This window comes from Paroedura picta, chromosome 1 (genome assembly GCF_049243985.1).
Source record: "Paroedura picta isolate Pp20150507F chromosome 1, Ppicta_v3.0, whole genome shotgun sequence".
Classification (NCBI taxonomy): Eukaryota; Metazoa; Chordata; class Lepidosauria; order Squamata; family Gekkonidae; genus Paroedura; species Paroedura picta.
The window spans coordinates 100,882,906-100,908,744 of record NC_135369.1 but is presented as its reverse complement, the minus strand read 5'-3'; the positions used below and the strand labels follow the sequence as shown (position 1 = coordinate 100,908,744).

The 25,839-nt window shown below is 42.2% G+C and overlaps 1 protein-coding gene across 7 annotated transcripts in view; it reads left to right on the top strand.

The window, feature by feature from the left end:
- The window catches only part of SASH1 (SAM and SH3 domain containing 1), a 776,849-nt gene extending 751,243 nt beyond the window's left edge, over nt 1-25,606 (top strand). For all 7 annotated transcript variants that reach the window (XM_077350372.1, XM_077350399.1, XM_077350389.1 and 4 more), the window contains 6 exons: nt 4,895-5,104; nt 8,977-9,127; nt 9,679-9,792; nt 12,714-13,798; nt 16,538-16,669; nt 20,604-25,606. In XM_077350372.1, the coding sequence (XP_077206487.1) occupies nt 4,895-5,104; nt 8,977-9,127; nt 9,679-9,792; nt 12,714-13,798; nt 16,538-16,669; nt 20,604-20,855 (1,944 nt within the window). In that variant the 3' untranslated portion in view covers nt 20,856-25,606. The remainder of the gene's footprint in view (nt 1-4,894; nt 5,105-8,976; nt 9,128-9,678; nt 9,793-12,713; nt 13,799-16,537; nt 16,670-20,603) is intronic.
- Nucleotides 25,607-25,839: the final 233 nt, after the last annotated feature.

Genomic DNA, 25,839 nt, shown 5'->3' with positions numbered 1-25,839 from the left:
CCATAGAGTCTAGCCTTGCTTTTATGCTCTTTCCCCATGCACAGAATTTTAAAAAAGAACAAACTTCTGTGATTATCTAAAGAGCTGTGTTCCCCCTAACCTGAAATCTGATAGGCCAAATCACCACTGCTCCTTTCTTTTTCCTGCGTGTATCCTGGGAAATGGGTGAGGAGAACAAGGTAGTTACTTAGTTGGACTTCATTTTTGAAGGAAACAGCCTTGCAAGTTGCAAACTTGCAGTTCAGTGCCATTTGCAAAAGCATTGCAACCATTGATTCTAAGGCACTACAGGTCCTCCTAAGGTGCTTTTGCCATTGAGCTGCAGAGATGTCTGTTCCCCTACCTCTTGTCCTGGAAACCAGAGCAAAAAGTGGGGGAAAGCCCGAGAGGAGGGCTTTGTATGCTTTTAAACCTTTCCTCCACCAGATATTCGGCACAGACAAATATATCCAAAAAAGGTTTGGGGAAATTGGCTTTATTCTAGAACAGGTATAACAGTAACCAGTCAGAATTTCTGTTCTGTATTCAGCTTTAAAAATCGCAAATAAATTACTGGAAATTGTTTTTCAGCTCAGATGCAGCTGAATGCACACCCCTCATTAATACCATAGCTGAGGAATTATCCTTACAAGGTTTCTTTATCTCCTCTACTGCATTTGTTGTAGACCTTGAGATCTTATTGGTTTCTTGCTGGTCCCTTTGTATTTCTCCTTAGTATTATAAATTGCCTTCTGTATGATTTGAACTAAAAAGAAAAAAGCTGTCCAAAAATAATTATATGCATTTTGTGCTCTGTCAGTGTCATGATGGGTCAGGGGAGAAAGGGCAGGTAGAAACCAGAGATAGAGGATCTTGCCTCAGCCTCCTTGAGGCCGTTTATCTATTGTTTACTCCTGAAATAGTAGTCTGCACCCTCTCAACAGGTACCGTCCATCAGTCTGCCCATTTAAATCTTAGGCAGAACTTGCAGGCTAAATTCTGCCTCAGTCACACAGCAAGAATATTGCTGTGTAATATTCAGTCTGCAACCCTGCAACTGGCTAGAATGTATCTGCCATGACATCAGTTAGATTTGCACCAATTTGGCTCTGGCACTCTAAATAGGGCTGCTTCTGAAGAGTATTTGGAACTACTAAGGATGGAAAATGCTTCAGGGTTGAATATTACCTGTTCTGTTTTTATTGTTTGCTTGATAAGTGTTTATTTATTGTAACATAGGACTTATAATGTTATGTTTTTAAATAATTGTAATCCTTTCAGAGCCTCTTGTGGCGCAGGGTGGTAAGGCAGCAGAAATGCTGTCTGAAGCTGTCTGCCCATGAGGCTGGGAGTTCAATCCCAGCAGCTGGCTCAGGGTTGACTCAGCCTTCCATCCTTCCAAGGTCGGTAAAATGAGTACCCAGCTTGCTGGGGGATAAATGGTAATGGCTGGGGAAGGCACTGGCAAACCACCCCATATTGAGTCTGCCATGAAAACGCTAGAGGGTGTCACCCCAAGGGTCAGACATGACCCAGTGCTTGCACAGGGGATACCTTTACCTTTTTACCTTTAATCCTTTCAAAGAATATGCTAAGCATGATAAAAATAGAAAATGAAAAACATCATCCTTAACACTATTTCGCTCCCTTATATTTGGGAAACAGGCTCCTGGGAGGAGATTGTCCGGGACCCGGTCCATCCAGGTCCACTGTGATTGGCCCTCCCCCTCCAGCTCCCACCCTCCCTCCTTGGCTGCTAGTAGCCTTGTGGCTGCAGCCTCCATTGTCGTCCACGAGGAGAGAGGCAGCGACAGGCCTTTGCAGCCTGCAGGTATGCTCCTGCTGGGATGGAGGGGGGGGGAGTTTGGAGCCTCCAGCTCCCACCCTCCCTCCTTGCCTGCTAGAAGCCTTGTGGCTGTTTCCTCCATTGTTGCCCATGAGGAGAGAGCCAGTGATAGGGCTCTGAGGCCCGCAGGTACACTTCTGTTGGGAGTGAGCTGGGGGGGGGGGAGTTTGGAGCCTCCAGCTCCCACCCTCCCTCCTTGGCTGCTAGAAGCCTTGTTTTAAAATGGGCTTTGATACTAGTAACACTATATAAAATGGAGGTGGTATAAGGACAACTCATCACCTAGAAATGGACAATCAGGTAGGCTGTCCTGCCCCTGGCTTCCTCCCACTCCTACTTCTTCCCACAGGGAAGACAATCCGCCTGCTTTAATGACCTACCTCCAGGCAGAGAGCGGGGGCTCGGAGGCGGGGAGAGCCAGGGACACAGCTTGGCCCCAACCTTGGCGCCACCAATAGGGAGGGAGCAGGAAGACCCCGCAAATGTCCTGTGCTTCCCTGACCAGGGCAATGCTGGTGTGCAGTGTTTGTGGAGCCTCAGAGGGCTACTGCCCCTCAAATCAGCCTGTGCATGCTGGCGCCACCCTGCTTGAGGTAGCGTGAAGTCTTTGTGGGGCCTCAGAGTGGTGCATGCTGGTACTGCCCTGAACGGGCCACCACCACTAGTAGCCATTGTATGCCTCCATACAATGAGTTTTATGGCTAGTATTTAGTAAATCCAAAACATTTCAATTTACCTGAAAAGTCCACTGGAGAGGCAGAGACATAAGTAGTGATCTGAAAATAAAATAATAATTATAAAGTTGGACATCAGTGTTACAGCATGGTCTAGTGGTTAAAGAGTGGCGGACTCTAATCTGGAGAACCAGGTTTGATTCCCCACTCCTCCACATGCAGCCAGGTAGGTGGCATTGGGTTAGTCATTGTTCTCTTAGGGCTGTTTTCACAGAAGTTGTCTTAGAACTCTCTCAGAACATTTTCGCTTTAGGAGACATACCTTGTTTTAGCCTGACTGTAGATTTCCTTTGGATGCTGCAAGTCAACTTGAAAAAGTACCTCACCACAATAGGAATAACACAAAAGAAAATTAATTCAGCAATTAGAACAAGTATACAGCTGATTTTACAATTAAAGGAGGTATACAAAAAGTACACAGTAAACAATCTTGCAATTTCTTTATACAAAATTCAATATAATATGTAATACAACAGTAACTCCCACTTTGTGGAAACTCCCAACAGGTCCTAAGAGCTCAGTCTGTTTCCACGCAGCTTCTGCTGGGGAGTAGACAGCTACAAAGAATAATAATGAAACCCAGTTATATTCAGAGTAACATAGAACAACATAATATTAAAGATTATAATATTAAAACACCAGGAAAATGGGAAAATGGGCAAATGAGAACAAGATGCAGTTTAATAAAGATAAGTGTAAAGTTCTGCATCTGGGTCAGAAAAATGAAAAGCATGCCTACTGGATGGGGGATACGCTTCTAGGTAACACTGAGTGTGAACGAGACCTCGGGGTACTTGTGGATTGTAAACTAAACATGAGCAGGCAGTGTGATGCAGCAGTAAAAAAGGCGAATGCCATTTTGGGCTGTATCAACAGGAGCATCACATCAAAATCACAAGATGTCATAGTCCCATTGTATACGGCACTGGTCAGACCACACCTGGAGTACTGTGTGCAGTTCTGGAGGCCTCACTTCAAGAAGGACGTAGATAAAATTTAAAGGGTACAGAGGAGAGCGACAAGGATGATCTGGTGCCAAGGGACCAAGCCCTATGAAGATAGGTTGAGGGACTTGGGAATGTTCAGCCTGGAGAAAAGGAGGTTGAGAGGGGACATGATAGCCCTCTTTAAGTATTTGAAAGGTTGCCACTTGGAGAAGGGCAGGATGCTGTTCCCGTTGGCTGCAGAAGAAAGGATGCGGAGTAATGGGTTTAAACTACAAGTACAACGTTATAGGCTAGATATCAGGAAAAAAATTTTCACAGTCAGAGTAGTTCAGCAGTGGAATAGGCTGCCTAAGGAGATGGTGAGCTCCCCCTCACTCGCAGTCTTCAAGCAAAGGTTGTATACACACTTTTCTTGGATGCTTTAGATCAGTGGTCCCCAACCCGCGGGCCACGGCCCGGTGCTGGGCCGTGAAGGCCTTGGTGCCGGGCCGCGGCTCCTTCTTCCCTCCCCCCCCCCGAAGCGAGAAGCTCGCCAGGCCGCGAGCAAATCGGCCGCCAAAGCGGCCAATTAGCTCGCGGCCCGGCAAGCTTCTTGTTTCGGGAGGGGGGGGGAGAGAAGCTTGGCGGCCGATTTGCTGGCGGCTCGGAGGGGCCGGGAGGGAGAGCCACGGGCGCAAACGCGTGCACGGACTGCCGCACACGCGCGTTTGCGCCTGGCAGGGGCGCAAATGCGCGTGCGCAGCAGTCCACACATACGCATTTGCGTTGGGGCTGCCGCGCGTGCGCGGGCCCTCAGACCGCCCTCTCGCCCCATTCCTGAGCAGCGGTCCGCGGCAGCCGAAAGGTTGCGGACCGCTGCTTTAGATGTTTTGGGCTAATCCTGAGTTGAGCAGGGGGTTGGACTAGATGGCCTGTATGGCCCCTTCCAACTCTATGATTCTATGATCTTTACCCCAACTTTCAGTAGTGAATAATTAGACTAGCCTATCTTAAAGGCATGTTGCACTGATCACATCAAGATAGATTCAGGTGGGTAGCTGTGCTAGTCTGAAGCAGCACAACAAAACAGACCAGTGGCAACTTTAAGAACAACAAAGATTTATTTAAGGCATGAGCTTTCGAGTGCAAGCACTCTTAGTCTGAGGAAGAGTGTTTGCACTCGAAAGCGCACACCTTGAATAAATCTTTATTGGTCTTAGTGCCACTGGACTCTGATTTTGTTTTGTTGATCACATCAAGTTAATCTGTGTGAAGCAATTTGGACAGTGAAAAGCCACATATATAAATGTGTATTATTATCATTATTTTCTACATAAGATACACAACAGTTTGAAAGTGAAAGTCAATGTGGAGATTTCATCTAGATGTACTTTTTCTCTTCTATGCAGAAGGGTGATATCATTGATATAATCAGCAAACCTCCCATGGGTACCTGGATGGGCTTGTTGAACAATAAAGTGGGTACTTTCAAATTCATCTACGTTGATGTCTTAAATGAGGATGAAGAGAAGCCAAAAAGGCCAACAAGAAGACGACGAAAGGGAAAACTTCTCCAGCCCAAATCTGTTGAGGATCTCCTTGATCGCATCAATTTAAAGGTTGGTTTCCATCTTCTTTCCCTTTGTGCGAGGGGTCCCCAACATAGTGCCTGTGAGCTTCATGGCACCCACACTTGCTTCTTCTTCCTACAGCACAGTCCTTCACTTCATGGGATCAAGAAGTGTTTTAAAGGAACCCAGAGGAGCAATGGCTTTACCTGCCTTTTTCACAAAAATGTGCTTTTTATAACCTCTTAACAGCTTTTAAAATAGCACTTTGATCATGCCCTTTCACTTGCCAAAATCTTTAATTGAATATTTTCTGTAAGACATTTTTTATGTCAGAACACATGTCTTGGCAACAAGATGGAGATTAGGACATTAAATTTGTTACTTCACTGGTATCTTTTATTTATTATATCATCTTTTAATTATTACATCAGCTTCTGCAGCTCCCCGAGGCTTTCCCGGCTCACGGAAAGCAGCGTCTTCTCCCCCTTCCCTCCTCCAGGGTAGCCCCTCCCAGCAAGGGCTCTCTGCAGGCTGGGGAAACCTTGGGGGCCGCTTAAGCATTCCCTACTCCCCTCCCTGCATCCTTCCCCAAAGACCACTGACCTGTTACCCTGTCTGGACTGTGTGCCACCCGATTGGGCCAAAGTCCCACCTACCCCTTAGTTTTTTATTTTAACAGCGCAAGCTGTTCCAGATATATTTTAAAGGTCATTTTTGTCTATTTTCTTTCTATGGATTTGCTTCCAATATTTTTATTGGGGGAAAAACTCCCAAAATAATGAAGATGCTTCTAAGATTTGAAGGAAATTCAGCCAGCATATATAAAAGATAGCACAACACTGAGCAGGGGGAAATTAATATTAAATATTAAAACCTACAGCCAAATTACAAGATTTCTTAAAGAGGGAGGTGCTAAAAAAAAGTTTGTCTTGATGTTTTCCTGTTCTTATTCTTTTTCACTTATGGCTGTGAAAGGGAAAATAATCCTGGTGTAGGTTTGCTGTTAGCAAGTTTCTGGAATCCAGTTGCCACTTCCTGTCTTTTTGTTGCAAGCCTTGTCCTTCATCTGACACCACAGCAGTTGTGGTCACCTGCTGCTTCCAGCTGAGTTTAGACCATAATATGGATCTAGTAAAGACTCTTTCAATAACTGGCTTTTGAAACATTCCTCCACACATGCATGCAAGCACACACACACACCTGTTAAAGTATGCTTATTTTCCTTACCCCAGTATGTGTATGAACAAAAATATATAAACAAAAAAGTTGTGTTTTAGATAATAAGAAACTAAGTTCCTAAATCAGTTTTGTTAAAGACAAGTTTTAATTGTTATCTGAATACTGTGGTTGTCACTGTCACATGATTCTCCAGAGTGATGCAGATGTACATGGAGTAGAAGTATTATGTATTCAGAGAGCAGAATGGAACCAGCCCAGCTGTAACGTCACCATATTGCCAGTGCTTAAATTTAGGTTTAGACTTCTTAGAAAGTACAGTAGCCTCTTCCCCTAATCTTCAGAAAGTTTGATGAATGGTTGGGTGAGATCTGACACAAAGAGTCAAACTGTCAATATCTGAAAAATCTATTCCTACAGAATTTGCCTTTATATGTAGATCATGTATGGCCATACACTCATTGAGGACTAGGAGACTAAGTTGTCCCAAAAACCTCAATTATAAAAATAAATATTTAAAAACATCTGTAGGGTGTGAAATTTAAGTCCCCAGTTTATAGGTCTGAAGACAGTGTGTCATCATGCATGCATGTAGCAATTTGCACCCATTTGAAAGTTGGAAGAAGCAATGCTGCACCTGATTATGGAAGGTATTCCAGAGCCTTGGGCCAACTACAGTAAAGGTTCTGCTCTTAACAATTAACTAGGATTGCCAGCCTCCAGGTAGTGGCTGGAGATCTCCCAGGATTACTTCTGATCTTTAGAGATCATTACCTCTGAAGAAAATTCCTGCTTTGGAGGGTGAACTGTATGGCATTAAACCCTGCTGTGGTCCCTTCCATTTACAAACCCTGACCTCCCCACCCTCCATCCCCCATATCTCCTGGTATTTCTCAAGCAGGAGTTGGCAACCCTACAACTAACTGATGTTCTTCCCTCTTAGAGCAGCTGTCCCCAACCCCCGGACTGGGGATCGGTACCAGTCCGAAGATCAGTTGGCACCGGGCCGCAGCTCTTCCTCCTCCTCCTCCCCTGCTGCTGCCTCAGGGGCTGCCGTGCCACTCTGCTGCCAGCTCACCTTTGGTGCTCTCCAGCGGCCGCCATGGCTGGGGCTCCCCCTCGGCATGGCACTGTGCAGCTGCTGCTGGCAGTGCCCCCCAGTGGATGGCAGGAAGTCAGGGGCGCTGGCGGGAAAGCAAGTGGAGCAGGGGCTCAGGCGGTGGCGTCCCTTGGCAAAAGACTACCCCCCCCCCGGGCCTCAGTAAAATTGTCAAACATTGACCAGGCCCTGCTGATAAAAAGGTTGGGGACCACTGTCTTAGAGTACGACCTGACCAGCTGAATTAACAGCTGTTGTAGTGAAGAATTGCCAGTTGCTGAAGCTTTTTATGCATGGATGTAAATAACATCACCTGATAAATAATGTCTGGTTAAGGGTAGAGGGCATTTTTCTCCAAGACAGTCAGTAATCCCACTTATAACTTAAAAGTCAACATTATACCTCCTTAATATGACAGAGAAAAAGTGCATTTGATGCAAGTCGCCTTAATTTTGGGGCTGCCTTATAGGTTCTAAAAAAAGAAAAAAGTCAAGGCCTGGATTATGGTCATAGAATCATAGAGTTGGAAAAGAACTCCAGGGCCATTTAGTCCAACCCCCTGCACAGCGCAGGAACTCACAACTACCTGCCATCCCACAAATATCTCCAGAATCCAGCTTGTCCTGCAAGAAATTCACCTACCATCCCACAGTGGCTATCAGCAATTCCCTGGGTATGCAAAGAAGGGTCACAAGAGACAAACACTGACACATCTTTCCTGCCCACCCACTCGCAATCTGCCTAAATTCATAAAATCAGCACTGAGGGACCACGCTAACTGGCAGGAACTTCTTCCGGATGTTTAGCCGAAAATTCTTTTGAATTAATTTCAACTCATTGATTCTGGTCCAACCAGAAAACAACTCTGCTCCATCTTGTATATGAGTCCTTCAAGTATTTGAAGATGGCTATCATATCACTTCTTAGTCACCTTTTCCTGGCTAAACAGACCAAGCTTCCTCAACTTTTTCTCATACAACTTGGTCTCCAAACCCCATACCATCTTTGTAGCCCTCCTCTGGATACTCTCCAGTTTGTCTACATCTTTCTTCAGTTGTGGTGCCCAAAACTGAACACAGTACTCCAAGTGAGGTCTAACCAGAGCAGAGTAAAGTGGTAACATGAGCTTGCATGATCTAGACCCTATACTTCTTTTAATACAGCCCAAATCCCATTTGCCTTTTTAGCTACTGAGTCACACTGCTGATTCGTGTTCAGTATGGTCTACTAAGACCCCCAGATCCTTTTCACCCATACTACTGCCAAGACAAGTCTCACCCATCCTATAGTGATGCATTTTATTTTTCCTACCTAAATGAAGAACTTTACATGTATCATTTTATTCATTTTAGCCCAGTTTTGTAGCCTGTCAAGATCATCTTGTATTCTGATTCTGTCTTCTGATGTGTTTGCTACTCCTCTCAGTTTAGTGTCATCTGCAAATTTAATAAGTGCCCCCTCTATTCCGTCATCTAAATCATTCATAAATATAATGAATAACAATAATCATAATCAGTGGTTAGGAGGGAGGAGCTGGAAGCATCAGAGGTGGTCCTTTTTCTGAGTTGGTGATCTGTTGCTGTGTTCTGTACTGTCATTCCATTATTTTTTCTTCTCCACCAACTGCTTTCTTACTTTACCTCAGGAACACATGCCCACTTTTCTATTTAATGGCTATGAAGACTTAGACACCTTTAAGCTTTTGGAAGAAGAAGACTTGGATGAGCTCAACATTCGGGACCCTGAGCACAGAGCAATTCTCTTGACAGCAGTGGAATTGCTACAGGAATACGACAGTGAGTAAAGCCTTGATTTTCTAGATGTTGAACAGAAAAATATTAAGACAGAATATCATAATTAAACAAACACTATGTGCAGTATGCAATTACAGCAGGAGACAAAATTCAACAAGGTGCTAGGCTTGGGTTATAAGATCTTAGAAAATATAGCTTTTAATTTTTTTTAAAAGGCAAAAATACTTGAAAATGTGGGCTACCAGCCCACTAACAAAGTGGAGGATAGGGTTGTCTTTGATCACAGGGAGAACTTTCCTTTTTGCTCTGTAATGTATGCAAGACAGGAGAGAGGGAAATTTTCTTTCTTTCTTTCTTTCTTTCTTTCTTTCTTTCTTTCTTTCTTTCTTTCTTTCTTTCTTTCTTTCTTTCTTTCTTTCTTTCTTTCTTTCTTTCTTCACATTCACCCAGAGGAATTTTTTTTTGGGGGGGGGGGCAGTGTGGTGTAGTGCTTAAGAGTGCAGACACTAATGTGGAGAACTAGTTTTTATTCCCCACTCCTCTCCATTTCTTGTATATCACATGCTAATGTCTACTTTTTCTTCATCCTCCAGGTAACAGTGATCAGTCAGGCTCTCAGGAGAAACTTCTCACAGATGGCCAGAGTCTAAGTGGATGCTCCCCCCGGGATTCGGGCTGCTATGAAAGCAGTGAAAACCTGGAGAATGGTAATAAATAATACATATCCAGAGGGGGGGGGAGAGCGGTGCTGACAGTGCCATACTAAGAAGGAGTCAGATTCAGATTTATTTATAATACCACTCCAAGCCAGATACAAACACAGTTGAAAATCCAGAACAACATTAAAATCACTACAGGTTATTACAAACTACCTCTTCATCAAAATTGGGAATCAAAAATAATATTGAACATAATTATAAATATTGTTTTTAGTTTACCAATATTTATAACTACCGTATACCGCACATAAGCTGAGTTTTTCAGCCCTTTTTTAAAGCGGAAAAAGTCTCCCTCGACTTATGTGCGGGTGTTAAAAAAGCAGCTTCCAGACAAGACTGGAGGGTGGGGGTGAGAGACAAGTATACTTACCTGCAGAAGCAAAGGCAGGAACAGCAGAGACGCAGCAAGCCTGGGAGGGAAAGAGCAGTCTCCACTTCCCCCTCTCTCCCTGCCTTAACGAGGCTAGCACATGTTGCAGGAAGCTCTGAAGCCTCTGTCTCAGAGGGAGAGCAGAGAGCAGAAGGAGGAAGGAATAAAGGCAAGATGGGTCAGTGGGAAAGAGGAGGGAGGGAAGAAAATGGGGAAAAAATCCTGCCCAAAACAGGGGGGAGGGGAAGGGGAGGAAAGGAGAAAAGGCCACTATCCAAACACCACCCTCGGCTTATATGCAAGTCAAGTTTTTCCATCATTTTGTAGTGTAATTAGGTGCCTTGGCTTATATGCGGGTCAACTTATATTCAAGTATATACGGTAATTTCTGGTACTAACGTATACTTGATGCAACTTGTAAGCTTTGGCACAATATTTGGCTACCCGTTTAGAGATGTTTAGAAATTCAGAGCCAAAGAGGGACAATGATGTTATTATAGTTTACTGTATAGGGTGGGCAGCTAAAGGGAACATGCCCAGAGGTCTCCAATTCTGTTGACCTACATACGCATAATCTGTCAGCCTTTGGGATCTTTTTCTATCACCCCTATAACATTGCAGATGGCATAACATACTTGATTTTCCTCCTCATTTTTGGTAGGGACTGGCCCTTTGCATTCATCAACAAATGAAAAGAATAATTGACAAGCTTTTCACCAATATCCTTCAGTTGCACTGATTGCTTTTCAGACCCAAAAAAACTGCTTGTGTGGTTAATGTTCTGCCTAGGAAATACCATTTTTCCAGGTTTAAAATAAATCCAATTTTGTGCATGTGTGTGGAAAATATTGCCTGTGCATAATTAAAGGACAACAATATGTGGAAGCAGCCCAGTAATAGAAACTGCCTCCATGTCTCATACTTTCTTCATACTCCCTAATACAAACAGATCTAGGTATATTACAAATAGAAAAAGAAAAAGCAGAACTTTTCTGTACCCCACTTTTTACTACGCAAAGGAGTCTCCTACCCTTCCTCTCCCCACAACAGACACCCTGTGAGGTCGGCAGGGCTGAGGGAGCTGGCTACATGTGGAGAAGTTGGGATCAAACCCAGTTCTCCAGATTAGAGACTGCTGCTCTTAACAACTACACCAAGCTGACTCTCCATTTGCATACTTAACTTGCATTAAGCCTTCACAAAGACTGTTCATTGTTTGAGGAGTGGGGGCGGGATTGTGCCTTTTTATTCAAGAGGCATGTTGCATCCTTACTTACTCAACGGACTGCCTTGGCAAAGCTGCTTATAGAATCATTGGCATGAAGCTCAGAGTGACAAGTTAACCAAGTACAGGCTGCAAAAATCACCTGCTATGGCTTCTCACTGATCAGAGCTTCTCTCAGAACAGATATGATTGCACAAGAGTATGCACAATGAGTTAGGCAGTAGAGTGAATGAGGGTTGGTGGGAATCTTTCTAGTTGTAATGAGTGAACCGTGTCTCTTCTTATTTAGCACGTTAGCAACTGGTTCTTATTTTGACTGAGATTGTTGATGATTTCTTCTTTCTCTGCCAAAAAATGTAGTTATTATACAGCCAGAGCATTGTCTATGTTCTGCTTATGCACCATATGCAAATCGCCTGATATCCTGTTTGACTCCCATAGGATTTGTTTTTGGGGAAAAGGACATTTCTAGGCATCATGATGTGGAAGAAATTCTCAAATCAACTCCAAAAGATATGCAGAAAATTAAAAACCCAATATCTCTGAACAAGGCTTTTACAGAGCAGTACTTCATTGCCTTTCTAAACTACACACCTGACTCACTTATACGGAGGGGGTAATTTGGGGGGCTATTTTGTATAAGTATTTCAATGGAAATGCTTTAGGCTTCAGATCCATAGTGCTAGTGTAGAAAAAACTCTGAAAGAAGTTCCTTACAAGTAAGTCTGTTCTGTATGTGGTGCTCAGAAGGCCATAGTTGAATAGCTAGAACATTCATTAGGCTTGATCCAGTCCACAGCAAGTGTAGTGCACAGAGGTGCCTGCATAGAGCACAATGGGCTCTTGTACTGCCATCTCTTTTCATGGTATGTGATGAATGGGCATGTTTGCAGGCATTGTAGTAGGTATCAAGCCCATCCAATGTCTTCTGTACAAATCATTAGTATCAAAATGAGTGCAGCTTTTTATACAGTGAGCAGACCCTACAGAATGGAAGACCATTTTAAACCTCAGTACCACCAAGGGTGAAGAATTACTGGAATATGATTGTTTGGCAATTTCAGTTGTTAATTGAAATCTCTGAGGAGTGGTCAACATCCCTCTTTAGCAAATGAAGCTGTTACAAATTTGAGTTTCTCAGTTTCTCAGTTGCATTTCTGTTTTGAAATACTGCAATATATATACTAAAATCAGCCTTATCCGTCTGTAAGCTCAGTTTAACCTTCTTAGAACAAAAAATGTATTTTTTTCTCTTTTACAAATTTCACATACAAAAAAAATAATATTCTGTACATCTCTTTGGTTTCCTTTCAGCTAAGAGTCAAAAACCTTGTCTTCTACCCTCAAAATTAGCTAATGAATACAATTTTAAGGATTTCCACAGAAATCCACGGTCTACTCTGCCATTGATGAAATCAATAGATGGCTTTCAGGAAGGAGAAAAGACACAACTTAGCTGCACACACCATGTTAAAAAGAGTTGCCTCAAGCCCACTGCAGTCATGTCTCTGAAGAAGAACCGCAGAAGTTTACCAGTTGGCATCTGTCAGAGCTGTGGGACTCCAGACAGCAACCAGAGGATGCTTTTGTGGCCAAGATCTCATTCTTTGGGGGACCTCCAGGGAGAAATTGACACCAAGATAGAAGACTTGGAAAAGAAGGTGGATGGTTTCCCTCAAGGTGCACTAGACTTAACAAAAAAGTCAATTAGTTTTGATGGTAGTGGGCAGGTGACAGAACAGTTGGTGGCTAAAAATAAAGCTGGTGCTATTTCTCTTAAGGGCAAAGCAAAGGAACTGCATTTTCCAACAGCCAGTGGAACATTTCCTCTATTCCTACCCCAGAATAGTGAAGCTCAGTCATCTTTATTTTCACATGACATAACATGGACAGCCCTTGAAACCCATAAAAAAGGTAGTTCTGATGTTGGAAGGACTGATCATTCTCTAGTCCTCAAAGAAATTACAGAAGCTGAACAGAAGGATGTGGGTGAGGCAAGAATACAGCCAAAAATCGCCTCACAACCACCACCAGTCCCTGCAAAAAAAAGCAGAGAACGTCTTTCTAATGGACATTGTCATCTCCCTTCAACCCCTTGTAGTCCAGATGTGCCATCTTTACCAGCAAAAAAGATCACCTCATCTTGCCCTATTGATGCCCATGTACAGCCCTTTTGTAAATCATCTCCTGAACAGGAACCCAGTAGCCCTTCATGTGTACGGCCTCCTTGGTTTTCAGATCTTCCAGAGACTTCTAGCATCCAGCAACACGTCCTAAAACTAGGTCCTTCTTCAGCAAGGAAAACCTCCTGTAATAGAGGGCTGGATCTGGAAATGTTGATAGAAAATAAGCTGCATTGTGAAGGTATTGATCTCACTGAAGACCCTTATTCTGACAAGGTAAGGGGGGAAGATATGGAAGCTTCTGCACATTAATTCTCTGTCCTGGGGTCCCTTGAGCCCCAAGAAAAAGCAGGATATAAATATGTTAATAAATGAATAAATAAATGTTATTAAATATGCAAACAACACCAAATTGGGCAGGATAGTGAACACTCCAGAAGACAGAGATAAAATACAATCAGACCTGGATACATTGGAAGAATGAGATGTGAACAAGTTGGGATTTAATAGAGATATTTATAAGGTTTTGCATCAGAATCATAAAAATAATATGCACACATACTGGATGAGACATACTGTTCCGTGAATGGGATATTGGGATTTTGGTAGACTATAAATGGAATATGAATAGCTAGTGTGATACAGCAGCAAAGAAGAGAAATGTCATCTTAGAGTGTATCAACAAACACACAGCATCTAAGACATGAAATGTGACAGTACCCCTATGTACTACATTGGTCAGACCACATTTGGAGTATTGTGTCTAGTTCTAGGGCAGTGGTTCTCAACCTTGGGGACACGATCCCATTTGGGGCTGCTGGGCCCCTTTCCCGGGGTTGCCAGGTTCCTGGCCGCTGTGGTGGGCAGCGGGTGGTGGCAGTGGCAGGCAGAGGAGGCAGAGCCATGGCAATGGCCGCCTCCATTGTTGTGCACTTGTGCGCACATACGCACACGCACTTGCGCATGCCACTGCCGCCACCACCAAAGTTGGGGTCGGGGCAAAGGTAAAGTTGAGAACTGCTGTTCTAAAGGCTTTTTAATAGAAAACACATAGAAATATTTCAGTGGGTGCAGAGGAGAGGGATAAGGATGATTAAGGGTTTGAAGAAAGGCTTAGGATTGTTTAGTATGGAGAAAAGGAGGTTGAGGAGAGAAAAGATTACTCTTTTTAAATATTTGAAGACCAGTATTTAAAGGAGGGTAGGAGGTTATTTCAGTTAGTAGTTAAGGTTAGGACTTATAATAATGGGTTTAACTTATGGATGGGGAGATATCAGTTGGATATTAGGACAAACATTTGATGTGGAATATACTGGCGTGCTCCCTCCAACGGAAGTTTATGGACATGACATCTGTAGTTCCTGCCACCAGGGGCCATGCCAGTAGATGGACCATGGCAGCAGCATCAGAGCACTGAGGCACGCTCATTGCTCTGGTGTCATCGCTACCCCTGCCAGTCTTCCAATGCCACTCCTACCCTCCGGAGAGTGGGGGCAGCCTCAGGAAACTGGTGGGGGCAGGGCCAGTCCAGTATGACACACTGCTGTGTGTCACTGGGCTGGCCTCGCCCCTGCCAGTCTCGCAAGGCTACCTTAGAGACATAGTAGAGGTAGCCCCAGCCCAGCAACACACAGCACTGTGTTGCGCTCAGCTGGCCCCAGCCCTACCAGCAGACATGCCAGCAGGTAAGGAGGGAGGGGGGGAGGGAGGGGGCAGGGAGCAAGGATTCTTACCCCTTATGTAGATGTTCCACATAAGCGGCAAGAATCCTTGTCGCTTGATTTATTTAACAATAAGGACAGTTTATTAGTGGAACTGGATGCCCAGGAATGTTGTAGGTTTTCCCTCCACTTATGTGTTGAAGCAACAGTTTGTCAGAGATACTTTAGGTCATCCTGCATGGTTGGTCACTGAGCCCCTTCCAAGTTTTTAATTCTGTGATTCTGTAGTAGATTATTAACTCTCCAGTTTAAAATGTACGTAAATATGTGCTATCAAGTTGTGGAAATTTAAAGTTTAATCACACCACTGCTAAGTGCAATACAGATGGTATGCTCCTCTGGGCAGTCTTGCCTTGACGGTAGCATCTTTCCATGTTTTATCTTTTATCTTTCCTTGGTCCTTGAACCAATGAATTGTTCATGTCCTGCTGGAACACCTGTGGGCATTTTCAGAATTTTGAAATCAATGTGGGATGTTACTGCAAAATCACTGTAATGCTTTCCTAAATGTAGCATGTGAAGCTGCCTTCCTCACCCACTTTGGCACGCCATTGCAAAGGACTGGGCTCACCACAGTATAGCCAGGAGGGGCATCTGATCTGATGGAGAATAATCTCTGCAGTTCATCACTGGTGCAGAGGATAAACTTACAATTAAAATTGTCCTCTATTAATAGTCACTCATCAAGAATGGGTTTTAACAATATTTCCTGAATATTAAATTAATCAAAGATTATCAGTTATAAAAACATAAAAGAATGTTAGTCCCTTATCCAAGATTGCCTGGTGCCTTGAGTTTGAATGTCATAAATATATAAATATGTGTAACTGTATATGCTTGGTTGTTACCTGCCCTGAGCCAATCCAGAAGGGCAAACTATAAACGTATTATTATTAATTATGTTTCATTGACTTAAATAAGTCTTTAAAGTGCCAGCACAACATCTTTTCTCCTCAAGGTTTTCTAAAAGCTAGCCCAAGTATTGAAGTAATACTAAAACTCCATTAGAAAATTGTATTCTCTCAATATGAGTTTTTCCAGCCATTCTAAAAAAAATGTTCACATATTGCTAGAAAGGACGATGATTCCTGTGACTCATTTTTCAAAATTATATTTCTTTCAAACTGGAAGAAGTATATATAGACTGAAACCATTCTTAAGATACAGGGGTCAATCATTTGTTCTTAATATTTGTTAATTGCTAGATTAACCCTTTTAGAAAGGAACTTAATATTTAATTAATAGTTTGTTTCTTTATCTCTTGCTTTCCTTTCTGGTTGACTGCAATTTCCAGCATGGCCGCTGTGGGATTCCTGAAGCTTTGGTGCAAAGATACTCTGAAGACCTCGAGCAGCCGGAAAAGGAAGTTGCTGCCAACATGGACCAGATCAGGGTGAAGCAGCTGAGGAAGCAACACCGTATGGCAGTATGTTTCCACTAATGAGGCTTTATTTCAAAAGCAAATAGAATATGAGAAAACACTTCAGGAAGCAGATCAGCAATTGCATTTTTGAATGTTCTGTCAAAGTAAGATCTACCTATAGGAAATTAATACATCAGAGATTTAGATTCTAACCTAGTTCTCTGGAATATGCAGCCTGCACAGGATCCCCTGCTTGTAGACTGAAGAGTTCAGTACCAGAAAAACTTCAATAAAACTATGCAATAGAACGGGCAGATCAACCTTTTGGTACATTGAGGCCACTATGTCCTTGAGGTTTTCCTGGATTTCCAGCCAATGTCCTCTGTTAACTGAGATGCTTTCAGTTGGACACAGTAGAAAAATTCACAGCAGTTGGCAGCATGCCTTTCTCCATTTTTCCTTCCTCTCAGATGGATAGGAAAGTCTCATAAAGAAAAGACACTACAACACTAGAGCTGCAAGTATTGCCTCTCTAGCTCTTTCCAAGCTGGATCAACTCTAATTCCAGAATTTGAATTCCAAACATAGATAATGCAGGTTCTATCAGTTGTTTCCAAGAACTTCCAGAGGAGACAAGGGCCCTGCTGGAACTTACCTGATTCCACAGGGCCTGCAAGATGGAGCTCTTCCACCAGGTTGAGGCTGGGCTGCCAGTAACATCTAAGAAGCACCCCCCCCCCCCAAGACAACACTCTCCCTTGTATTATCTATACCCTGGTATGTGAGAGAAGCTGCTAGCAGGATGCAGGGGTGATTCTATTGTTATTTTATGGTGTTTTTATTACTTATTTTACTTTTCTTTTTTTTTTTACATGATGTACACCACCCCAGCACTGCTGTGCTGAGAGGGGTGGTCATAAAAGTCTAATTATAAATAAAATAAATATAAGAAGTTTTTCTTAACAATAAAAGGCAGCCGTTATTTTCCAAAGTGAATGCAGTCTTCAACCCCATCCTCAGTCATCCAACTCCCAAGCTCAGGTTTCAAGGGAATGAACACTCAGTTCTGATCTCAGACCCTGCTAGGGACTCCAGTAAGATTACACAAAATTATGTCAGCAGATGGTCCACTCCAAAGAATGGTGTTTGTGCAAGAAGCTTTCTCATCTGATTGCACCCACAGCTTTTTATTCAGGAGTACTAATCTACAGGACTAACGTTGGTGAATTAATTGAGGCACTGAGGTGTAGCAGATTAGTGCTTTTGAACTAAATGTTTATAATCTTTCTTTTAAAAAATACAGATTGTCACATTATGATCATAGTGCAGACCTGTATCTGTTTATTCAGAAGCAAGTCCCATTTCGTTCAATGGTTCATTTCGTTCAATGGTTCGTTCATAGTGTTTTAGTCATAATATATAGTTACACTACAGGAAAACACAGTGGGATCCTTGTAATCTCAATTATTAATAGGAATTATTTTATTTTATTACAGTTATATTATATACCACCCTCCAGTACAGTACAAAGAAAGTGTCATGAACACTTGCATAAGTGTCATGAACACTTGTATAACTTGCAACATTTTAATCTGTAGAACCTTTAAACTTTACAACTGAGTAATTTTTAACAGTATAGCTGTAGAGTCAGTTCTTCTAGGAGTGCTTGCAGTTACTGATGGGAGGGACCTCTGAGTTCTAGTTGGTGGCTGTTTCATTGGCCTTGACCAAAGGCCTGGTGGAAGAGCTCCATTTTACAGGCCTTGTGGAATTGTTTTAGTTCCATCAGGGCACTGATCTCTTCGGGGAGCTCATTCCACCAAGTAGGGGCCAGGAGCAAAAAAGCCCTCGCTCTAGTCAAGGCCAGATGGGCCTCCCTGGGGCCAGGGATCACCAGCTTGTTGGGATTTGTCAAGCGCAGTGCTCTTTGGGGAGGCATAGGCAGAGAGGCTGCCATGTATGGCTTTGAAGGTGATTACCAGAACCTTAAACCTGATCTGGAATTCAACTGGTAGCCAGTGCAGCTGTTGGAGTACGAGACGGACATGGACCCTCCAAGGTGTTCTCGTAAGAAACCTGGCTGCTGCATTCTGCACCAGTTGTAGTTTCCAGATCAGGGATAAGGGCAGACCCACATAGGGGAGTTGCAAAAATATAGCCTAGAGGTGACCATCGCTTGAATCACTGTGGCTAGGTGTTCTGGGGCCAGGTAGGGTGCTAGTAGCTTAGCTTGGCACAGATGGAAGAATGCTAGCTGTACTACTATTGTGACCTGTTCCTCCATGGAGAGGGAAGTGGCCAAGTGTGCTACTAGTAGTTCCACCCCATCCAGGTAGGGAGTTGCGTGGATATTAAAGTCCTCCCGGATCAATAGTCTGGGAAATTGTAGTGCCCAGGCTCCCCCCACCTCCAGCATGGATGTCGGCGGCTCTGGCAGCTGAGTATGCTGAGGTTGTGCATTCAGTGGTTGGGCAGGAGGCTGGTGGCACCCAGGTGGTTCTTTAATTCTCTAGGAAGTCTCAGTGGTTAGCTGCTCTGCGATTGGTTGGCTGTGGTCCAAGGCTGACATTGGGCCCTGGCTCTTGGGTTTGTAAAGGGAGCCTGTAGGTGGTGAGGGAGTCACAATGGTAAGCGGGTTAGGAATGGCCTGTCCAGGTTTCTTCCTCTTCAATCTTCTGTTTTTTTCCTTTACTTTCCTTTTTATTGCTATGTTTCCTTTCGTTGTCTTCCTTTTTCCGCAATCTCTTCTTCTTCAGTTACTTTCTTAGTAACATGCAAGTATGTTGTATTCTACTATCAAGCTGTCATAAAGCACATAAAAATATTCGGTACAAAGCTACAGGGATAGAAAATTAACAAGTATGTTTACATAATATTTGTCATGTTTGTAAGAAATAAAAGGGAGAGGAAAATAGCATAGGTGATCTAAATAAGCATCATATAGTTTTCATTAGGAATGTAATGATGGATTTGGGGGATTTTTGTAAGGTGGGTCATGGTGGCTTTCTAATGTAATTAAAATAATCACAAGATTCCAGTAACATATAGTTCCTCATTTCTAATCTTGTGTATTTTGTCTGATCTGCCTTTCTCTTGTGCTACCAATGGTAAAGTGCACAGATGACACCACAGGTTATATTGTCTAATAGGGAACGAGCATTTGCTTCTACCTTCACTCAGTCTGCAGTGTTACCTGTCTATATACCAAGCATGCCTCATGTGTGGCAGATGCATCCCAAAACAGAGCAAACAAGAGGCACTGTTCTTTTGAGAACATTTATTCCTACAGTTGCATGAGCCACATGGAATAATAGCCACCTAGGTTGGAAGGCAGCACTGGGTAGGATGCCTGTTGCATATGCAAACTGCAGAGATTTCATTGCACTCCGACTGCACTCAGCCTGTGCTGCTGTTACTCCCATGGGTCCTGGAACATTGCAGAAGCATTCCACTCTTGACCCACACAATCTTGTTGGAAGAGCAATCAGCAAATATATCAGCAGAAATGAACTGGAAAAATAACATACCTCTCTGGGGAGAAAAAAGAATCCTAGTAAACAAGCAGTATGCACCAAACTCTTCAATGAAAAACGTAAATTTGGATTTAAAACAGAGTATTTTGCTCAGACATATTATAAATACTACATCCTGTCAACTTAATAAATAGAATTTAATGCTCATGTGGCCAAGCAGACTTACAAGACTCCAAGCAAATTCAGGGGGGAGGGGTTTGAAATGAGCAGATATCTGCTATCTCACAGTAGTAACACTGGAGTTTAAGATTTATGTAATTGAACTCACAAACAGGGGTATGTGCACAGGATTTATTGTTATAACATAGGCTAGGATAATTCCCATTGAAATAAGTGGGCCAGCTCTGAGACACATAAAATCTGTGTGTGTCTTTTTCACTAACAGCTGAGCAAAGTAGGGTTTTTTCCTTTAAAATGGAGGGCAAATGGCTTGAACAAATTGCATTTTTCCCATCTTGTTTCAGATTCCAAGTGGTGGCCTCACTGAAATCTACCGAAAACCTGTGTCTCCTGGACATATCACTTCTATAGCTGATTGGCTGGTTTCTATTGGCCTCCCAATGTACTCAAGCTCCCTCATGGCGGCAGGAGTTAATGACCTAAGCAAAGTGCCTTCTCTATCACAAACTTGCCTTCAGGAGGCTGGCATCCAAGAAGAAAGGCACATCAGCAAACTTCTGGCAGCAGCAAGACTCTTCAATTCTGAGACCATTTAACATCAGGAGGCAGACACTACATTCCAGGGGATGTCTACACTTCCTTCAAGAATCTACACTTCCTTCAATATCCATTTCATCTATAATTTCTTCAGAGGACCAAGCAAAACAGATTCCCAAGGAAGAATGAATCTCTTATCTATAGACGCAGCTGTTAACCACAGAGGAAACAGTACTTTTTAATTCTAGTCCTCTCTTCTTGGACAGAAGACACAAGAAATTATTGTAGTTTCTTAAAACACTCTGGGATTGTTGGGACTGTCTGTGTCAATTGCAAAAAACGTGATCTTTCTACTTACTAAAATATTTAAAAACTAGGCCATATAAACCCTAGGAATTTGGAAGAGAGAGTGGAAAGTGATTAGTGTCAGGCCTTTGGATGCTTGGGGTTATTTCACAGGTAAAAAAAGGTAATTCACGGATCACCAATCATGGCTACAGTCCTAAATCACCAGACAAATAACTGTATCCTATAGGAAGTGGGAACACCTCCATGAGCAGACTCGCCATAGATGTATTAATCAGGGCTCTCCACATACTCTTTTAGTTCTAGCAATCAGATGTGCAAAAAATAAGTGTCACCTTCCTGTTGAATACTCTTGGGGTAGTTTCACAGGCTGCCTAACCTCTAGACAGATACCCCAAAACAGATGAAAACAATAGGCAAAAAGTGGTATCTTCTTGAAATTAATGCAGTCCTAGGTTATAAACCCGACCTCTGTGGCAGTGAAACATACCAGGCCAACTCAGAAAATTCCTTGGCTGTATAAAATTAAAGTCACTTTTGTAACTGCTTTTTAGTCCTCCAGTTTTTATTTGCCTTAATATATGCTTTTAAGCAGTTCACTTAGCAGCATCTATGTTTTGGAAAACTTTCCATCTAAAGCAGTTTCGGTAGATTATTTCTTGGAAATATCTGTTTTGTACAATTGCTGCTTTTTGAAATCAAGGTTTAGTTCTCAGGCTAACTATTTGTTTATGGCAGTCCACATTGCTGGTGTTACTAGAAGGCTAAAAGATATTTTGTCTTGCGTATGTACATATATATGTATACATATATATATATAAACCCTCTGCTTTTCATTTTTATTGAAATTTGACGTACTGTGTTATATTGTCAAATGCTGTACTGCAGCTTTGACTTGGTATCCTGACCAGATCAGTGGGAAACACTGGTTTCTTAAAAGGGAAAGGGTATGCAGGGAAAGTAAACTGAACTAAATAAAGTATGTCTCATGCACAGCCCTATAACAATAGCTATATCCCATTTTTGATGGGAAAGAGTTTGTGTGCAACTGTCAACACATTGTTGCAGCTGGTTGAAGGGTGCAGTGCTATGCGTGGTTACCTGAGAGTAACCACTACTGGATGCAGCCGTAGTTATTTCTGAGGTGACATTCATAGCATTATACTGGAAATAACTTGTTTGCGCTAAAAAAAATCATCAGTCTGCACTGCTTAAGCCGTCAGTTCTTTCTCCATATTACTACATTTTTGTTTTCTCAAACTATTAAAAATATAAACTCTTCTCACTTGTGTGAATATAAAGTTTATTTTTGTACATGAAGACCAGACATTTTGTATACCAAATAGTTCAGTTAAGTTATAGTATACTGATCACTCCATTGTATCTATAAACAAATTTGCTTCCTTTTCATTTTACAATTTTTCAGAATAGACAAACAAGTAGAATATGTAACCAACTCAGCAGGCCACTGGGAACTCAAAAATCTTCTTCTGGCCAGCTCTGTAACAGCAAGCTATTTGCCTTTCTGTGCCTCCCTTACTCTACCTAGAAAGTTTTAAAAAATGGCTTATTCAGCTTCTTAAAATGCATTTAAAATATAAACAGAAAATTATGCTATACATGCAAAAGGCTATTGTCTACCCTGAAACTGCTTTGGACTTTAGGCATTACACTGTTCAAAAAAAATGACCTAAAATTGTTGTGTCCAAAGCTGTTCTGGATTTTCCTTCCTTTTGGAAGCATGACACAGTAGTAAGTTCTAACAGGACGGCAATGGAAAATGTAATACATAATTGAATGTGAGAATTTTTTAAAGAAAGCTAACGTCATAAAAATTTTGAAAAGTGGCTTCAACTGTAAGCTTTAATCCCAAGCAGTTAGTTGGAAGTTCATGGTTTTAAACGCAGAGGAATGAAATCTGAAGATACGTGCCACAGAACTTCCATTCCCTGAACAGAACTACGCTCTGGTCCCAATCACATTACAAAGAAGCAAGTCTTGAAGAAACTGGTCACCAGCTAGCTGAAACTGGGTGTTTTGAAGTTCCTTGGGATTGAACAGGGATTTTGAGCACACAATGGTTGTGGAGCATCATAGTGCTTAATTTTGGCTGTATGATGTTCAGTATATATATTTTTAGGCTAGGTTTTAATTGTATAATAACACTTGTCTGCTGTAGCCAGAAACATGGGTAAGCCTAAGATTATTTAGTGCCGGAACAAGTTAAATTGTTGTTGTATGAACAAGACTTGAAGATTTGGGTTTTTCTTAAATGTCTTCCTCACCACAATAGCCTCCCAATTAGCTTGGCTTCAAGAGTGTCTATTTTAATGTAAAATTGCTTTGCATTTCCTCCAGTCCTTATATGTAGCATGTGTACCTGATGCAGGTGAGCCCTCACTAAAATAACTTATTTTCCAAAGAATTTCCACACTGGGAATAGTTTTTCCATTCATGTGAACTGAAAGAGATAGCAAATGCATATTCTTCAGCATATACAGATATGCTCTTTCCATTGAACTGAATAGAGCAGCACATATACAAAGGATGCTGAAGAGTTGTGTCATGCAAATCTGTGGGATGTGAATTCAGTCAATCCTTTAGTGAATGGAGCTGGAAACAACTGTAATCTGTTAATAGCTGAGATGGAATTTTTAAAAAAAATCAATGCCCTTATCCAATTGCTTTTTTAAAAATGAGCACTTTTATGGTATTATCCTAAACAGAGTAATATCCTTCTAATCCCCTTGATTTCAGTGGCTTTAGAAGGTATAACATTGTATTATTCTCATGATTTCATTGTAGGAGACTCAGCGGGTACTGGATATCAAAAACATATAAGATAATAGATCTGTTAGGCTGTTGAAGCAAATGTTCGTTTGAGTTTGAGGAATTACGTAAAAAGAAAATTTTGTATTCTTTCTGCTCAAGGTAAGCGAAGGTATTATTTCACTAGTCTTTAAAGAATTGCAGGAAAAAGATAACCAAGAAAGAATTCTAAAACTGCATGGCAAAAGGGTGTAATCCTATGTACACTTACTCATGTGTAAGCTCCACTGGACTTACTGGGACTTTTTGCTGAACAAACATGCATAGTATTGTATCAAAGTGTTTGTAATCCCTGTGCCCAGTCATGTAATTCAGTGGCTCCCAACCTTTTTATCACCGGGGACCGGTCAACACTTGACAATTATACTGAGGCCCGGGGGGAGGGGTAAACTTTTGCCGAGGGATGCCACTGCCTGAGCCCCTGCTCCACTTGCTTTCCCGCCGGTGCCTCTGACTTCCCGCTGCCCACTGGGGGGCGCTGCCAGCAGCAGCTGCACAGTGCAGGGCCGAGGGGGAGCCCCAGCCATGCCGGCCACCAGGGAGCACCAAAGGTGAGCCAGCGGCAGAGTGGCAGGGCAGCCCCTGAGGCAGCAGCCGGGGAGGAGGATGAGGAGGAGCTCTGGCCCGTTACTGACTGATCCACGGACCGGTACCGGTCACTGGACTGGGGGTTGGGGGCCACTGATGTAATTAACTAAGAATCCAATATTGTTTTGTTTTTATACATTGTGCATACGTTTTTTAAGTTGTTCAGTCTTTTACTTTTGCATATAGTTTGAATAGTTTATTGTTTATTTAGGAGTCAGCCATTTCAGTAGAATATATATTGAAAAGCCTTAAAAATTATGTACCTCTTCCTGCTGAGAAATCCCCAGTGTTGTATGGAGATCAGTGTTGACAATATTATGATATTTACTATTTGCTCCTGACATGCACACCAGTATTGGAGACTACAGGAATACACCAAACCAGAATTTAATTAATATATTATTTCAGCTGTCTAAACAAAGAGTTAGACTCAAGTGCTCCTGATGAACAGTTTAACTGGAATCAGTAATTTGTAAGGCAGGCAATAGTCAGTCTCAAATTCAGCGAGATAGGTTTAACTATCCTGACCACTGTGCTAATTTGTAAACCTGACTTTGGGTTCTAGGCGGCTGTGTTGGAAATGTGTTATTAGAGCCCATATACTTGCTGTTCCTATTCACCCTGTCCTAGGAGCAGCAATAAGGGTCAATTCACCAAGTCATAGCTGTACATCTGTATTGTAATATTTTTAAGCTAATTACAAGCTAACTTTTATCCATAAATGAGACCTCTTTTTTGGAAAACAAAAACTTAAAGCAAGTTATGTAACAACTAACAAAAGTTGCACTTTCTGTATATGAAATCAATATTTAAATAACTTATTTTTCTCCATTTGCTGTTCTTAAATAATGTAAGTAGCTGTAATATACCAGTACCAATATGTCCTTGCATTTTGCTTCAACCTGAGACACCTGTGTATAGTTTTTAAAAAAGGAGGGGGGAAAAACAACTTATGAATGTGTAAAGATTGTGTGCTCTGTTTCACGTAGTAGAAAGGGGCAACTAAAGGATTTTTCCTGTATGAAAACTTCTCTATAATGATGTCCTATTAATAGGGGAAAAAGTAAATAAAATACCTTCAGTCTTATATATTTTCTTTTTGGTATTAATTGTTTGTGTTGCATTGGGGTGGGAAGGCAGACAGCCACTCACTTCACTTTATATTATAGTAGGTTTTTGTAGACAGTAGAAACTTTTACATTGTGTGTGTACTCATACGTACATATATACTGCGCACTGTATATAATCTGTAATCTTTAACTGCCCCTGCGGAGCGGATAAAATAAAACCCTAAGGGCCATTGGGGAGGAGTTAGGACGG